The sequence below is a fragment of the Scyliorhinus canicula genome, chromosome 19 (assembly GCF_902713615.1).
Source record: "Scyliorhinus canicula chromosome 19, sScyCan1.1, whole genome shotgun sequence".
NCBI classification, from domain to species: Eukaryota; Metazoa; Chordata; class Chondrichthyes; order Carcharhiniformes; family Scyliorhinidae; genus Scyliorhinus; species Scyliorhinus canicula.
In genome coordinates this window covers 94985544-95003771 of record NC_052164.1, presented here as the reverse complement: position 1 = coordinate 95003771, position 18228 = coordinate 94985544, and the positions used below count along the sequence as shown (strand labels likewise).

General features: G+C 46.8%; 1 protein-coding gene across 1 annotated transcript in view; it reads left to right on the top strand.

The window, feature by feature from the left end:
- LOC119954369 (NF-kappa-B inhibitor delta-like) overlaps window positions 1–18228 on the top strand; it is a 145759-nt gene that overhangs the window by 88656 nt on the left and 38875 nt on the right. Inside the window, exons 4-5 of the mRNA XM_038779560.1 lie at window positions 1594–1880; window positions 5450–5721. Coding sequence (XP_038635488.1) covers window positions 1594–1880; window positions 5450–5721 — 559 coding nt within the window. The remainder of the gene's footprint in view (window positions 1–1593; window positions 1881–5449; window positions 5722–18228) is intronic.

Sequence of the window (18228 nt, the reverse complement as noted above, 5' to 3'; positions counted from 1 at the left end):
ATTTTGTTTTGGGTTGCCAACATCTGTAATATTTCTACTTTCGAATAACTACCAACATTCACCCAGACCTAGGGCCGGGGGCTCCGGCTTCTCCTGCCAGCGTGATCATCCGGCCCTGCTGACGGTAACCACCCACCATGGGTTCCCCACCGATCTATCAGTCAAGGTGGCGCAGAATAATTAGGCAGCACTCGGCAATGGAGGATGTAGGTTTTATTGTCTCCCTGTGTCAGCCAAATATGGTGATCGCATCCTGAGACTATTGTGGGTTCCTCCTCAATGGTGAGATCAGCGATACCAATGGAGCAGTGGGTGGCACATGGCCTTTGGGATGGAAATAACAGGATTGTACGCTCATGCACAGGGCTAAATCGCTGGCTTTGAAAGCAGACCAAGCAGGACAGCAGCACGGTTCGATTCCCGTAACAGCCTCCCTGAACAGGAGCCAGAATGTGGCGACTAGGGGCTTTTCACAGTAACTTTATTTGAAGCCTACTCGTGACAATAAGCGATTTTCATTTCATTTCATTTCATGAGAGGCTTTGAGGTGGCCAGAGTCGCCTCTTTAAAAATCCAGACACATTGTGGAATTATCAAGGCCGGAGTGATCTGCTGGAGTAGACTGGATGTCTGAGGGAAGGGGAAGGAAGGGTCTGTGCTCCAAACAGGCTTGAATTTTTATCTGTATTTATTGCTCCTTGAAGAGTTCAGGTGATTTAGGTGGGGCGAGGAGTTTACATAGTGTGGTACGGATGAGGTTAGATGGACTAAAGAGTCTTTTCTCGTCCGTCCATGTTGATATGTTCATATTTTCCTTATTGCATCAAACTGAATTGGTATTGAAAGCCAATGAGGAAAATATACACACTTTAAAATGTAGAGAGCAGACTCTCATTGGCTGAGCTACAAAGGAAATAATTGCCTTGCACTCATTGTAGTAAACTAGCTCAGAGGGCCAAATGGCCAACACCTGGTCCTACTTTCCACGCTTTCTATTATTGCCCAGAGTATTCATCTTTGTGACCAGAGTAAAGTCACTAAAGGCACTCTCTCTTCAGTAGAAACGCTTGATCATTCCCTGTCATAAACAGGAAATCTGCTTTACTAAACCCAACAGCAAAATGGACTTCAAAAGCAGGAAGGAGCAATGGAATTAAAAACGATAAAATGCATCTTTACGTATGTCAAGTGGGACGGCATGGCGGCGTAGTGGTTAGCACTGCTGCCCAGCCCTGAGTCACTGTCCGTGTGGAGTTTGCACGTTCTCCCCGGGCCTACGTGGGTTTCACCCCCACAACCCATAGATGTGCAGGGTAGGTGGATTGGCCGCGCTAAATTGCCCCTTAATTGAAAAAAATAAATAATTGGGTACTCTAAATTGTTTTTTTTAAACTATTTAAAGTGATTTTAAGTGTACAATTCCGGAGCTTTATAAACAGCTTGGCACATGCGAAGCATGGAGAAGCTGCAATCCTCGTGTAATAATCAAATTCGCAGTTAAATTATTTTAATGTCACTGCAGTTAGATTCTAATCTTGCATTGAACGCAAACACACAATCGCAATTATTGATGTTGTCTTTTGCTGTCTTTAGGACATCCTGTGTTCCCCGAGGTTGATATTCCTTCACCGTCAGTGCAGCATGCTGAAGAGGGAACTTTCCACACTACATGGCTGCCCCAGCCGTCTTCTGCTGCCCTGCAGCCGATACCACAGTGGCCACCATGTCCTGATTACAGCTCACACGAAGCAGTTAGCTCCTCATATATGCAAGACATGTGCATGCAGCCTGTCTGTTCCAGCTATGCAGTAGTGGGACCTCCCTCAGTGGTGTCATATGCTCCACAGCCATTGCTGAGCAACTTTGGGGTGAATTGTCAGGTACGGAATCTTCATATTCTCACACGAAGCGCTGATTATGAAATGCATCAGAACACCCTTCTTAAGGGCTCGTCAATGGTTCAGTTAAACATCGTGTCAGCTCCAAGTTGAGGATTCGATTCCCAGTCTGTGCTGAATTGAGCAACGGCAACCACAGGAGGGAATAGATTTAATCTATTAAATCTGGGCAGCACGTTAGCACAAGTGGCTAGCACTGAGGCTTCACAGCGTCAGGGTCCCAGGTTCGATTCCCCGCTGGGTCACTGTCTGTGCGGAGTCTGCACGTTCTCCCCGTGTCTGTGTGGGTTTCCTCTGGGTGTTCCAGTTTCCTCACACAGTCCAAAGACGTGCGGATTGGCCATGCTAAATTGCCCTTAGCGTCCAAAAAGGTTAGATGGGGTTATTGGGTTACGGGAATAGGGTGGAAGTGAGGGCTTAAGTGGGTCGGTGCAGACTCGATGGGCCGAATGGCCTCCTTCTGCACTGTATGTTCTATGTAAAAAGCCTGATTGACTATTTTGTTGGTAGTACTACAATGACTGACCTTGATGCTCTAAACTGGAGAAGAGAGAAGAAATGCCCATGGTTCCGAGGCCTGCTCACCAGACCAGCAACCCATACTTGGAAGTGCATTTGGGAGCTTGGGTTTAGGTCAATATTGGTCCAGACTTTTCTGTGACAACGTCAGCAGCAGCCTATATTTATATAACATCTTTATCACAATAAACCATCTCAAGGCACTTCAAGGATTGTTAGAAAGAAAAATAAACACCAAGACAGGTATGGAGGTACAAGAGCAGATGGCCAAAGCCTTAGTCAAAGAGGCAGGTTGTAAGGAGCATCTTAAAGAGAGGCAGAGAGGTTTCGGAAGGTTCTGGGCAGCTGAAAGCATGATCACCAGCAGCAAGTTGATTTCCTGAGGTTTGTGTTTTACTCCTCTGGCTAAAGAATCCAAGATACTTTATAGGCTGTAACCTCTGAACTGCGGGGCACTAAATCTGAGGGGTGCCCCTAAAGGTGCGCTAGCGAATTCCCCGGAGGTTCCCAGGTAAGGATCGCATGGAATTGCCTGGGAAGTTCAAACTTCCTTTGGGCAAGTGCCCTACAACTGGGAAGCTCTGAAAATGCAATTTGAATTGCAAAATTTGAATGGTTTTGACGAAGTTACGTCAATAGTTACACCAAAATAAAAAGGTTAGAAGAAGTAAACCCATTTCTAGAATTTGGGTGGCTATTACTTTTTAAATTTAGAGTACCCAATTCATTTTTTCCAATTAAGGGGCAATTTAGCGTGGCCAATCCACCTACCCCGCACATCATTGGGTTGTGGGGGCGAATCCCACGCAAATACGGGGAGAATGTGCAAACTCCACACGGACAATGGCCCAGAGCCGTGAGCGAACCCGGGACTTCGGCGACGTGAGGCAACGGTGCTAACCACTGCGCCACCGTGCTGCCTTGGGTCACTATTATACTGAACTCCCCGAACCCCCCAGCGACTTCTCCCACCCTACCCCTGCACCCCCCTCACCTACCCCAGCGACTTCTCCCACCACCCTCCCACCCCACTCACCTCCCCCACCCCCACCCGCAGGAGGTGCCACACTGGTGATTTCAGTGATTTCTCCATCAGTTCTCCCAAATACTTCTGCTGTTTTGTGCCGTATCCAATGGAATAATGACCATTCGGTTTGTTTGCCATGGCATCTGTCTCTCAACATCCCTACTCCCCCAGTTGATTCCGTTTTGCCCATATTTAATCAGCCTGACTGGAGAAATGGCGCTGTTCACCTCAAAGAGTAAATTTAAGAGGAGATTTGAGTGAAGTGTTCAAAATCATGACGGGTCTAAACTGAGTAGATAGAGAGTCACATATCGATGCAATATTGAGGCAGTGCCAACTCCTAGCCTTTCCATAGAACTCAACCTGGACTGATTAGAGAAAATGAAGTGAAGGCTCACAGAGTTGCCAAGTCTTTTAGAATGCCAGATCACGTGGGACTCACAAAGAGAAGTTTCAACATTCAGAGATTACTGAACTTTGCATCGCTTGCTTTCCCCTCTTCCATTTGCTCAATGACCGTATGCATTTTCTTTTTACTTCACCTGCTCTCTTGTTTATGTTCCCTTTTACTTTTCACCTTCCCTGCCTGTTTCTCTGTACCATGCACTTCTAAAGCTGCTGGGTCAGGCAGAGTTGTAACTAAGACATCCTTCCCCCCCCCCCAATCCCTCCCCAAGTCAAATCACAAGCTCAGCAAAATGTGACTCAGGTCGGACTTGAGTCCGAGCCACTGGCTCGAGTCAACAATTCTGCAGTGAGCTTTCATCCACCTCTTCCACCAGGAGTCAAGAATCATAGAATTTACAGTGCAGAAGGAGGCCATTTGGCCCATTGAGTCTGCACCAGTCCTTGGAAGGAACCCACACCTCCACCCCATCCCGCAACCCAGTAACCCCACCTAACCTTTTTTTTGGACACTAAGTGCAATTTATCATGGCCAATCCACCTCACTTGCATATCTTTGGGCTGTGAGAGGAAACGGGAGCACCCGGAGGAAACCCACGCAGACGCGGGGAGAACGCGCAGACTCCGCACAGACAGTGACCCAAGCCGGGAATCGAACCTGAGACCCTGGAGCTGTGAAGTGACAGTGCTAACCACTATGCTACCGTGCCGCCCTCTCCTGACCCAACTTTTAGCAGCAGCCTGGGGAGGACCATCCTTGAGGTTTCTTGCCTTAAATGTGGGAAGATGCCTGGTCTCTGCTCAATCCCTCAGCAGTGCCAAAGTTGGGATTGATGGCTCATAGCTGGAGCCTGCCCCCAAAACCTGGGCTGGAATTTTCCGGCCGTCGCGATTCACTTTTCCCAGCAGGTTTCCCGGCGGCGTGGGGTAGCTTCAATGGGAATCCCGCCGCCAGCGAAGGGCGCGCCGGCGAGAAACACGCGGTCAGAGGGATGGCGAATCCCGCCCCTGGTTTCAAAAGCACCCATTTTACAAATGTAAACAAATCAATTCTCAAGAATGAAAGGTGATAGTATTTTTAAAGCCACCGAGGAAAAAAAAAATTTGCATTTGTATAGCACATTTTGTGGCCTCAGGATGCCTGGAGCACTTTCCCCAAGGAAATCTGTTGTAACGCTGTCACGGTTGGAATGTTAAACATGGCGGCAGAGGTGCACACAGGGAGTTCCCACAAACTGAATGCCAGATCATCTGTTTTTAGCGACGTTGGTTGTGGGAAGAATAATGACCTGAACACCATTTCTCTTTGAAATAATGCCATGGGTACATTTATGCTTACCTGAGGGGCAGGTGGTGCCCCAGTTTGACAGCACATCTCGCCTGGTGGAGCAGTCCCTCAGGACAGGGCTGGTTTGTCACGTTAGCTCGCGTGCCCACGTTTCTAACGCAGGACTGTAACTCCCCACCTCAGAGGCAAGAGAGCTCCCACTCAGCTGCGGCTAATAGCCGGCGGAGGACAATCAGCCTATTATTCAGCAACCCTCTAACTGCGTTTTGAAAAGAACTTCCAGTTGTTAACACAGCTTTGATTTCTCCGCAGCCAAGAATCGCCACACCCTCCGGCATTCCACAGTTGGACCCTGCGGACCAGCAGCCCGCCCTCAGTTACTTCTCTTGGAGCCAAACGCTATCGACTCTGCCGACACCGGTGACACCGTGTCAGACAAACTCACTGCAGTCCCTGCCGTCTCCGTTTGTGCCCCTGCCCATTTCTGTCCCTGAGCCTGGGCTTCTGGAGCTGGAGGATGCGAGGAGGACCATTGCAGGCATGGCCATTGAGAAACTGCTCCAGCAAGACGAAGACAATGACACGTATGTTTCTTTACAATAGAGATGGAAAACTTTTTTAAAAGGGTCTAGATTGAATAGGGATGAGATTTCTGTTCAGAGAGCCATGGCAATGCCAGTTAAGATTTGCAGTGTCTGTTTACAAGAATTTGGTATTTGTCATGTTGCTCCTCAGATTATTATTTTGTGGCAATTTGTTTTTAAACCAGGTTAAAATCAATGTGTGCCAGTCAGAGACATCTTGGTGTTTGCTGCCAGGTGTCGGACCGACATACCTTGGTCCTTATCTTATAATTGTTCACGTACCAACTAGTTCAATGACACAGCTCAGTTAAGGCAGTAGCACTTCCTGAAAGGATTGATGATAGATACCACTGCTTGACACTGATCTGTCAACGGCATAATTATTTTAACTGCTTCCTGTATGTTGTGCACATGTGTCTGTCAGAAATGGTTTGCAAGAAGTCAGAAGTAGGAAGCGTTCTACTCTGTAGTACAGAGAGCAATCATTGGGGTTGAAATGTGTTCACCCGTGTGTCGCATTTTACTTTTGACAACATTGTCAATTTATAAACAGCCCGACAATGCATTTTAATTTTCGTTGGTCTTATTTTGTTGGCTAATGTATTTTTCAAGCTCCCACTGCCATTCATATTAGTAGATTGACCATGTTCTGAGCTGCATTGGGACGGTGTATGTGTTGCACACATGTGGGAGTTTTGAACTCAGTTAGAAATTCTGTTGCAGGAGTTAATGTGAAGCCTTTTTAAAAACCATCTCCCTAAGGTTACATAACTTTTTGAAATCAGCATGTTGAAAAGAAAAACTTATTCTAGACTAATACGTCAAATTTCTGCCACAAGAATTGTTTTCTCCTGAGTGAGTTAATATTAAATTGTGCAAATAGCAGTCCGTGTTTGCATAATATTTGCTTGTTCAATTCCTTTGACAAGCACATTAAACTGAATTAGAACTTTCTTTCAGACCGTTGGCAAATAAACTGCATGCGATTAATTTTCACACACCTTAACTTTCGAGAGAAAAGAGACCCCGTTGTCCCCAAAATGGGATTGGTAAGAAGCTTGTTGTTACAGTAAAAGTCATGCTGTAACCCATAGCAACCATTCTTTCCTAGCTAACTGGTACTGTAATTCCACCAGACTCTCCCCAGTATTGTTACAAGTGAACTTTAATAGTGTGTTGTTTATTGGCACATTGGAAATATTCAAAATAACAAAATTAAGTGGACAATATATCCAATTATCCAATTTTTGCTACTATTAAAAAAAACCTGATCCTCGGGTAGAGTGTTATCCAATTCATATTTCACTGTTCAGTATAATCTGTCAATTCAACCTAACATTAGCTCTCTTTCATGTGGTTTTATGTGAAGTTAAAAATGTAGATTTCTTTTGTAGATAGCCAAATATTTTGTAGAATAGCCAAATTAGCTGAGATAAAAATAATAATGTTTTAACAGCTAACAGCAATCCTGATCATAAAATAAAACTATCTTGATTTATTTAAAGGGAGGTTAGATAAACATTGAGGGAGAAAGGCATACAAGATTATACTTATATGGATGGATGTAGAAAGGCAAAAGGAGGCCTGTTTAGAGCAACAATACAGACATTGGCCGCCCATCTGTGTATTCTATGTAATTCTATGAAAATAATGAAGAATTTTTCACGTTTCAAATTTTGTTTGAATCAGTACAGTTGGCTTTGAACTGGAACTAAACGGTCTATCTTTGAATACTGAATTCAATTGGCTCATTGAAGTGATAGGAGTAAAGAAGGCATGAAAAGTGCTATGTTCCTCTCTATACATTTATTGTATTTCACCCTCATGAAGTTCTAACTGTGCTCGCACTGAACGTTTGACCCAATATAGTGTATTTCAAACAGTCGAGGGGCAGGTTAGGTTGCACCCTGCTTAAGAATAACTCTTGTTGCTCGCAAATAGTTATTGACCTTAAGAAGGCCCCACTATATTGGCTTTTTCATGTCTGTGCCATACATGTGACTTCAAAGCATCCGAGACATGTTTGCTTTCGATTACAGTTTATTTGTTTGTGATTAAAGTCATGTTCTCTGTTTTAACAGTTGTTCAAATATTGACAGTAGTGTGAACAAATTGATGTACTACAGAACTTCCCACTCTAAGAAATTACATCTTTACCGTGCCAAGAATCATTTTTAAGATAATGATTCAAGTTCAGACAAAGCAACAAAGAAAAGGAGGCCCTTTGTCTTCTATGGCCTTTGTAAAGCTTCACTTTCACATATCTGAGTTGTCACCAAAAGCCAATGTCACCGTTCAAAATGTCTCCCAGTGGGCGACCAACAATACGGTTTTGCCTGAAGGTGACTCATTCCACAACAATATTTGTATCTTCAAATTGGCTTCACATTCAACCCTCTTTTGAGTTGGTGCTCTGGCCATCGTCAGCATGTGGGAAGATAAAATATATATGTGGCTTCAAATTCAAGTGCCTAAGCCTCTGTGACAACGCATTAATACCTTATAGACACTGATAAATCCAAAAAGGAACTCAAAAGAGATTTATTTACCCAAAGAATGGTAAGAATGTGGAATTTGCTACCACAAGGCATAGTTGAAGCAAATAGGGGAACCAATATAAAACATGAAGGAGAAAAGATTTGAATGTTATTAATGAAGAGGAATCAGAGAAAGCTCAAATGGACCATAAACACCAGTGCAGACCAGATGGGCTGAATGGCTTGTTTCTGCACTGTATATTCTCTGTAAAATAAGTTGGCACAAAATATCTTGGTGGACAATGTAGCTTTTACTTTGACCCCATATAGGTGAAATAGATAATAAAAAGTGAATATGGCTTTAATTCAACTGATCATCAAAAATATATTATTTTAAGCTATTTACAGTTGTATTTATGTTCCACATAGTCTTGTTCTAAAGGAGCACCTGTAAAAGCCAATAAGTGGTGTGTTATTTCACAACATATGTAAAGAGAGAGCAAAATAAATACACGTTTGCACACAGCCTTCCTTCAGTCTCATGAATTTTTGGGTCAGTGAAGAGTGGAATTAAAGTGGAATCGTTATGCAAACTCTGCCCACCGCTACGTCAGTAAGGTCAGAGGCCTGAATTGTAGCAGTTGCCTTCTGCTGCTGCAGCTTTCTGCTTATTCTTTGAGATACGTGAGTTATTTTAAATAAAGTTTGATAGGTTTGTGTTGAGTAAAGGCACCAAAGGATATTATGAAGACGGATAATTTGAGTCGAGGTATGAGATCAACTGTGACCTAATTAAATGGTAGAACAAGTTTGAGGGGCTGAATCGCCTCCTACTGTCCATATGTCCCCAGTATACGACAATCAGTGAACTGTTGCTTCAGAGCAAAGTGAAAGCAGAAAAGCCCATGAACGTAATTTCCGAGGAACCTTAAGCAAAATTGATAGGAATTTTATCTTCGTAAAGGTTGGTAAAGCCTTGTTCATTGGTAAATGAGCAGCAAACTGACAAGATCATGGCTTTTAATGCCACCTCCGTCAAAAAAAAAACAAGAGAGATACTCTTTTTGGCAACTTTTACCAACCTCTTCCTTCCCTTTAAGATTAAGATTGAGAACTTGCTAATTATGTCAGCCATGCCTTCATTCTGTTGTTTGCAAAGGAAAAAAGGTTGCCTATCAACCTACGACGATCAATGAATGAGAAAGAATATGATATAACAGATCAAGAGGATTGTTAAGTGACCAAACTGAAACCTTAAACACTGCCAGTGAAGTGCATTGAGCAGTCCTCAGGCCTCCATATAAATTAATTTAATCATTTTCATGTTCTTTAACGTATGATCATATTGGCACTTGGGAGTCACGAAGTAATTTGGGAATTTCTTTGCGAAGTGCCTCAGCAAGAGAGCCAAGATCCGTGATGAATTCAGATACAAAATAAAACAGAACTGCAAACACAAATGTTCTGATATTTCCACCCTTTATATCAAGGCAGAAATTCTTTCACAACTGAGGGATGAAGATCATAGAATAGAATAGAATCATTGAATAGAATCCCTACAATTCAGAAGGAGGCCATTCAGCCTATCAAGTCTGCACTGACCCTCTGAAAGAGCTCCGTACCTAGGGTCAGGCCCCTCACCCTATCCCCATAACCCAGTAACCCCACCGAGCCTTTTGGACACATTTTATCGTGGCCAATCCGCCTCGCCTACAAGTCTTTGGACTTCGGGAGGAAACCGGAGCACCCGGAGGAAACACACGCAGACACGGGGAGAACTCCACGTGGACAGTCGCCCAAAGACTCAACCCAGGTCCCTCGTGCTGTGAGGCAGCAGTGCTAACCACTGTGCCACCGTGCTGCCCGATGAAGATGAAAGCACATTCTCAAACGAGAATTATGAGACCAGTAGTGAAGGTAGTTTGATATTGCTTCAGATTGAGGTCAGTTATAAAATAACTCCAGCTCAAGTCTGCTGAAAAAGTCCTCTAATTTACTTGGGAGACTGCTGTTGGCAAAACGCCAACCGTCAATGAAGTAAAACCGGCAGGCAGCTGGATGCTCCAAACTGGACCTGTGTAAATAACTTCAGAACCCTGCAGAGCTGGCTGCATAATTAGCACAGACAGCTCACCAGAACAAATCAGAAACTTTGCCGAGGGGATTTCAGCAGGAGCATTGTTCGGGTCACATACTTATGGAATTCCCCCACTGCGCCATTCCATGCTTTCTTGTGTCTGGTGTGAGCCTTGAGCTTTCTTGGTCTTTAGATCCACCTTTTGTGGCCTGGCAAAATAGTGAAACCCAAGGCCGATAGGAATTGCCTGGTTTACAGCAGGGCAATAAGCTGAAAATTAGCCCTGGCGAGTCAATATAAAAATATCCATCACACCTCAAAACATAGGGCAGCACGGTGGCGCAGTGGTTAGCACTGCTGCCTCACGGCGCCGAGGTCCCGGGTTCAATCCCGGCCCCGGGTCACTGTCTGTGTGGGGTTTGCACATTCTCCCCGTATCTGCGTGGGTCTCACCCCCACAACCCAAAGGTGTGCAGGGTAGGTGGCTTGGCCACGCTAAAACTTAATTGGAAAAATGAATTGAGTACTCTCAATTTATTTGAGAAAAACACCTCAAAACATAGTGCTGGAAGAAAGTGTTAAATGTGAATCCCAGGAGGACCCATTCTAGTAGTTAAGCATCGAGGCTTCAAATTTAAATTTAGAGAATCTAACTTTGAGTCACACCAGTTGCAAATTGGCAACCTGATACCTGGGTCAATTGCGCCTTTATGCAGTTGCTGGACAGTCAAAGCTGCTTTGAATTGGTGCAAAGGCGGGGGTATAAGAACAGAGTAACATCACCAGGGCACAATTGCAAACAGGAGATGTGGATAATTTGATCAATGTAAAAGAGAATTTCAAACATCTTAAAATCAGCATGGGACGTTCCCTGGGTTTACAATCGTGTCCTGATGTCCTAGCACGGCTTCAGTTTGATAAGATGCAAACATGCGGGTGATGGAAGAAGGGAGATTGCTTCATGCTTTTGATCATTTTAAAGTGCTGGCAGCGACTGTTGGCGCAGCTGCTGCTAACAGTCAACAAGCTCTCGGCTCCATGTGAGCGACGTTTGCACAAAATAATTATTGTCGGGCAAACCTACTTAGAAATATTTTCAGCACAAACCCTGAAGGTTCTCAACCCAGATGTGCCTGATTTTCTGATGGTTTACTTGCAAAAGTCAAGATTGCAAGTTTGTATAAAAATCTTCTTTGCAACATATTAATGCCTATATTAAAAAAGGGAGCATATAAGGACACATAAGAGCAATTAGTGATCATAATTTCTATCCTGGTAACAACCGGGCAGCATGGTAGCACAGTGGTTATCACAGTTGCTTCACAGCTCCAGGGTCCCAGGTTCGATTCCCGGCTTGGGTCACTGTCTGTGCGGAGCCTGCACATTCTTCCCGTGTCTGCGTGGGTTTCCTCCGGGTGCTCTGGTTTCATCCCACAGTCCAAAGATGTGCAGGTTAGGTGGATTGGCCATGATAAATTGCCCTTATTGTCCAAAAAAAAAAGGTTAGGTGGGATTACGGGGATAGGGTAGAGGTGTGGGCTTAGGTAGGGTGCTCTTTCCAAGGGCCGGTGTAGACCCGATGGGCCAAATGGCCTCCTTCTGCACTGTAAATTCTATGATTCAACCTGAATTTGTGCAGTCTAGTTTCCTCTCCTCCTTTGCGAACTCTATTAATTCTATAATAAGTTAAAATAGGAAAATAATTCACGCTAAATTGGGAATCATTTTTAAATGACATGCCATTTTCTAATCAAAGGAGTAAAAACATGGTGGGTTCCATAATGGCAGGGTCTTCCATTGGGGGCTATTCAACCCCGTGGACATTCGTGTTCAACTTAATGCCTGCAGTTTTCTTTGTAAATTTACCAATAATTCAAACTAATTTGCTAGTGGTGGAGTGTTGAATATGATTCATCATCAAAATGACCAACATGTCTCGATTGCACTCCAGCTCATGTTGAAACCGGGATCACTTGCTGAGAGCTCAGGAACCCTTCCCAATCAGTTGGTGTGACCACACAATCAATAGAGCTGGGCAGGGGAAGTTAAGAAGATTTGCCATATTAAGGTAGAGCACAACCTTGTGTCCACAGTCCTCATTTTTTTTGGCTCCCTCCCGAAACACCTGGGGTGGGATTTTCCATTGGCGGGATCCTCCGTTTCTCCGGTAGCGCACTCACGCCACGGATTTTCCGATGGCATGGGGGTAGCCACAATGGGAAACCCCATTGGCCGGCTGCCAGGATAGAGGATCTTGCTGCCGGCAGGGGCGCGCCATGCCAGAAAAGGGGTCTGGCGGGATGGCAAATCCCACCCCTATATTTTGAAATTCACTCCCTAAACACCTGTATTTCTCTTTTGCTCTTCTCTCTTTCAGGCACTTCTTATATTCTATCTCTTTGACCAACCCACCTTAGTATCTTCTTGTGTGAACTCAGACACTCATTTTCACATTAATCCTCCTGTCAAGCGCCTCAAGATGCCTTATTACCTTAAAGGTGCCAGATAAAAGCAAATTGGTGTTGATTTTGATGATGGGAGTAAAGGCCCAACATAATTCTCCACGTCAGGTTTGGGAAAATCAGAGCGAGGGCCTCCCTAATTGTTGACATGTGTCTTGGAGCTAAATTCTCAGGGACCTGACGTTGGGCCAGCCGTTGGCTGACGTTGGGCGAGTCATTCCTGACGTTGGGCCAGCCGTTGGCTGACGTTGGGCCAGCCGTGCCTGGCGTTGGGCGAGCCGTGCCTGACGTTGGGCGAGTCATGCCTGGCGTTGGGCCAGCTGTGCCTGGCATTGGGCCAGCCGTGCCTGGCGTTGGGCCAGCAGTGCCTGGCATTGGGCCAGTCATGCCTGACATTGGGCGAGTCATGCCTGACGTTGGGCCAGCCGTGCCTGACGTTGGGCCAGCCGTGCCTGGCGTTGGGCCAGCCGTGCCTGGCGTTGGGTAGCTGTTGGCTGACGTTGGGCGAGCCGTGCCTGGCGTTGGGTAGCCGTTGGCTGACGTTGGGCCAGCCGTGCCTGGCGTTGGGCCAGCCGTGCCTGGCGTTGGGCCAGCCGTGCCTGGCGTTGGGCCAGCCGTGCCTGGTGTTGGGCCAGCCGTGCCTGGCGTTGGGCCAGCCGTGCCTGGCGTTGGGCCAGCCGTGCCTGGCGTTGGGCCAGCCGTGCCTGGTGTTGGGCCAGCCGTGCCTGGCGTTGGGCCAGCCGTGCCTGGCGTTGGGCCAGCCGTGCCTGGCGTTGGGCCAGCCGTGCCTGGCGTTGGGCCAGCCGTGCCTGGCGTTGGGCCAGCCGTGCCTGGCGTTGGGCCAGCCGTGCCTGGCGTTGGGCCAGCCGTGCCTGGCGTTGGGTAGCCGTTGGCTGACGTTGGGCCAGCCGTGCCTGGCGTTGGGTAGCCGTTGGCTGACGTTGGGCCAGCCGTGCCTGAGGCAGGGCGATCGATAGGGGCAAAGTGAATATTTGAAGTTGAGAAGTGGGAGGGTCATCTTTCAAAGCCATCATACTTTGCAGATTCTTAGAGGCCAGAATCTTGGTACAGATCTTCTGACACCTGAAACTTTGTCAAAACAAATGAGCGGGGCATATTTAGCAGCATCACTCTGGCAGGGTGGGGCCTGATAAGAAATCGGGGCGCCACAATCTTAAATTCAAAGTAGAGGGTCCACTTTCCTCCACCATGGACAATGGCACACCGTCAGAAAACAAGAACACCCCCAACCCTAGAAGACAGAGGGGTAACCTCCCCCCACCCACACCACTCAATGTTTGGATTACCCTCCTCCCCCCCCCCCCCACGCAAGCAACAGTGTGATCCAATCTCACCCCCCCCCCCCCCCAATCCCCTCACCCCCATCATCACTGGAATCAGGGAATCAGTGCCCACCCCTACATCATTGCTGCCCTGCCTGGCACTGCCCAATGGCATCCCCACCCCCGGCAGTGCCAACCTCAAGGCGGGGGGGGGGGGGGGGGGGGGGAGATCTGATGACCTCGGAGGCAATGATGTTAAGCCGTTTATGGATATTAAAGTCAATTCAAATTCATGATAATGAGGTTCACATCCTCATTGGGCATGAACCCGATTCTGGCATTGGCTGGGCAAATCCTGTTGCGGCCCTCTCGTGAGAGTTAACGGCCGTAAGGGATTTGTGCGCATGGAGAACGAGCTCAGGAAATCGTGGCCGGTGTTATAGTCAACCTTTCCCCTGACTTCCTTCTTTCTCAAATCTACCATGGTCCTGTCATCCAGAACACACGTTATTACCTTTCCTCAGGTTTAAAAAAGGAGGTAGGCAGAAAGCGGGTAATTATAGGCCAGTTAGCTTAACTTCGGTAGTAGGGAAGATGCTGGAAGTTTCATTCAGGAAGAAATAGCGAGGCATCTGGATGGAAATTGTCCGATTGGACAGATGCAGCGTTGGTTCATTAAGGGCAGGTTGTGCCTAACTAATTTAGTGAAATTTTTTGAGGGCATTACCAGAGCGGTAGACAACGGGAGCCAATGGATGTGGTATGTCTAGATCCCCAGAAAGCTTTTGACAAGGTGCCACACAAAAGGTTGCTGCATAAGATAATGATGCATGGCGTTAAGGGTAAAGTAGTAGCATGGATAGAGGATTGGTTAATTAATAGAAATCAAAGAGTGGGGATTAATGGGTGTTTCTCTGCTTGGCAATCAGTCCCTCAGAGATCCGTGTTGGGCCCACAATTGTTCACAATTTACATAGATGATTTGGAGTTGGGGACCAAGTGCAATGTGTCCAAGTTTGCAGACGACACTAAGATGAGTGGTAAAGCGAAAAGTGCAGAGGATACTGGAAGTCTGCAGAGGGATTTGGATAGTTTAAGTAAATGGCTAGGGTCTGGCAGATGGAATACAATGTTGACAAATGTGAGGTTATCCATTTTGGTAGGAATAACAGCAAAAGCGATTATCATTTGAATGATAAAATATTAAAACATGCTACTGTGCAGAGGGACCTCAGTGTGCTAGTGCATATGTCGCAAAAAGTTGGTTTACAGGTGCAACAGATGATTAAGTAGGCGAATGGAGTTTTGTCCTTCATTGCTAGAGGGATGGAGTTTAAGACTAGGGAGGTTATGCTGCAACTGTATAAGGTGTTAGTGAGGCCACACCTGGAATATTGTATTCAGTTTTGGTCTCCTTACCTGAGAAAGGACTTACTGGCGCTGGAGGGCTTGCAGAGGAGATTCACGAGGTTAATCCCAGAGTTGAGCGGGTTGGATTACGAGGAGAGGTTGAGTAGACTGGGACTGTACTCGCTGGAATTTAGAAGGATGTGGGTGGATCTTATCGAAACAGATAAAATTATGAAGGGAATAGATAGTATAGATGCGGGCAGGTTGTTTCCACTGGCGGGTGAAAGCAGAACTAGGGGGCATAGCCTCAAAATAAGGGGAAGTAGATTTAGGGCTGAGTTTAGGAGGAACCTCTTCACCCAAAGGGTTGTGAATCTATGGAATTCCCTGCCCAGTGAAGCAGTTGAGGCTGCTTCATTAAATGTTTTCAAGATAAAGATGGATAGTTTTTTGAAGAATAAAGGGATTAAGGGTTATGGTGTTCAGGCCGGAAAGTGGAGCTGAGTCCACAAAAGATCAGCCATGATCTCATTGCATGGCGGTGCAGGCTCGAAGGGCCAGATGACCTACTCCTGCTCCTAGTTATTACGTTATGTTCTTAAATTCCACAGTTTTGGTCACCGTACTTAAGGAGGAGCTTTCTTGAAATGGAAGCAGTACAGAGAAAGTTCTCTAGACTGTTTCATGAGGAAAGGTTTAGCAAGTTGGCTCTGTACTCGTTGGAGTTTAGAAGAATGTGAGGTTATCTTATTGAAGCATATATGATTCTGAGGGGACTTTGACGTGGTAGAGGCTGAGAGAATGTTTTATCTTGTGGTGGAATCGAGAACTTAGGGAGCCGAGTTTAACAACATTGGGTCTCCCATTCATAATAGTGATGAGGAGAAATTTCTTCTCCGAGGATGGTAAATCCTTGGAATGTCCTACCCTCGGCAGCAGTGGTCATTGATTAAGTTCAAGGCTGAGTTCGACAGATTTTGATCTTCCAAGAAGAAGAGGCAAGAAAATGGAGTTTGAGGACAAAATTAGATTAGCCATGATCAGATTGAATAGTGGAACAGGCTCAAGAGGCCAAATGGCCCACTCTCGCTCCTATTCGTTCTCCCATCCTATCAGGAAAGCCACAAGGAGCCACATAAGGACAGCCCTGGAGACAAAGGCCCTTCTTTTTTATTTATAAACATTATAAACATTATTGAGGTATTTGTGATTTAATAACAACAACAGAGGAAACAATGTACATACAAATATAAACGTAGTGCAAAAGCCGTCTTCCTCCCTCACAGGTCCCACCTTTTCCAACACCCTACTCTAACCCCCCCCCCCCCCCCCCCCCCCCCCCCGCTGACAGTTAATTTTTCCCAAAGATGTCGATGAACGGCTGCCACCTCTGGGCGAACCCTACCATTGACCCTCTCAAGGGGAACTTGATTTTCTCCAGACAGAGAAAGCTAGCCATGTCAGTTAGCCAGGTCTCTGACTTTGAGGGCTTTGAGTCCCTCCAAGCTAATACCCGTCTCCGGGCGACCAGGGAGGCAAAGACCAGAATGTCTGCCTCTTTCTCCTCCTGGGTCTTCCGACACTCCGAAAATTGCCACCTCTGGACTAGGTGCCACCCTTGTTTTTTACACGTGGACATGACACCTGCAAACCCCTGCCAAAATCCTCTAAGCTTCGGGCATGCCCAGAACATATGGACATGGTTCGCTGGTCCTCCCGCACACCTTGCGCACCTATCTTCTACCCCAAAGAACCTGCTCATCCGGGCCACTGTCATGTGTGCCCCATGCCCGGTTGAGCCTGGCACGTGTTAACTCTACTCATCGCGTCCGCTCAGAGACCATCCTCTATCTCTCCTCCTAACTCCTCTTTCCATTTGTGTGTCAGCTCCTCAGCCTGCGTTTCCTCTGACCCCATGAGTGCCCTGTAAATGTCCGAAACCCTCCCTTCTCCCACCCACATTCTGGAAGCTACGCTATCCGGTATTCCCCTTGGTGGTGGGAGTGGGAAGGTTGAGACCTGCCTGCGTAGGAAGTCCCGCACCTGCAGGTACCTAAACTCATTCCCTCCCGTCAATTCAAATTTCTCCTCCAACTCCCTCAGGCTGGGAAAGCTCCCCTCTAGGAACAGATCTCCCATCCTCTCGATCACTGCTCTTTGCCATCTCCGGAAACCTCCATCGAACCACCCCGGGGCAGATTGGAGACCAGACTGATGCTCCCTCCACTCTCTCATGTCTGCTCCATCGCTCCCAGACTCTCAGGGCCGCTACCACCACGGGGCTGCTGGCGTACCGTGCCGGCGGGAACGGCAGAGGTACCGTTACCAATGCCCCCAAACTCGTGCTCTTGCATGATGCCACCTCTACTCGCTCCCACACCAAACCCCCCCCCCCCCCCCCCCCCCACCACCACCCACTTCCTAACCATGGCTATATTCACCACCCAATAATAATTACTAAAGTTATGCAGTGCCAGCCAGCCCTCCCCCACGGCTGCGCTCCAGCATACCCTTTTTTACTCGCGGGGTCTTACTAGCCCATTAAAATCCGGAGATCACCTTGTTGACCCGTTTAAAGAAGGATCATGGAATAAAGACGGGGATGCACTGAAACGCAAATAGCAATCACGTCATTTCCCTCCGTCATTTTCACCATCTGTACCCTCCCAGCCAGTGACAACGGGAGCACATCCCACCTTCGGAAATCTTCCTTCATTTGGTCTACTAGTCGGGCCAGATTTAACTTCCGTGGCCATTCCCGTGCCACCTGGATGCCCTGGTACTGAAAGCTTCCCCCTACAACTCTTCCCCCAAACGCCTCTCCTGCCCCCAACAAAGACCCTTCTGACTTCACCACG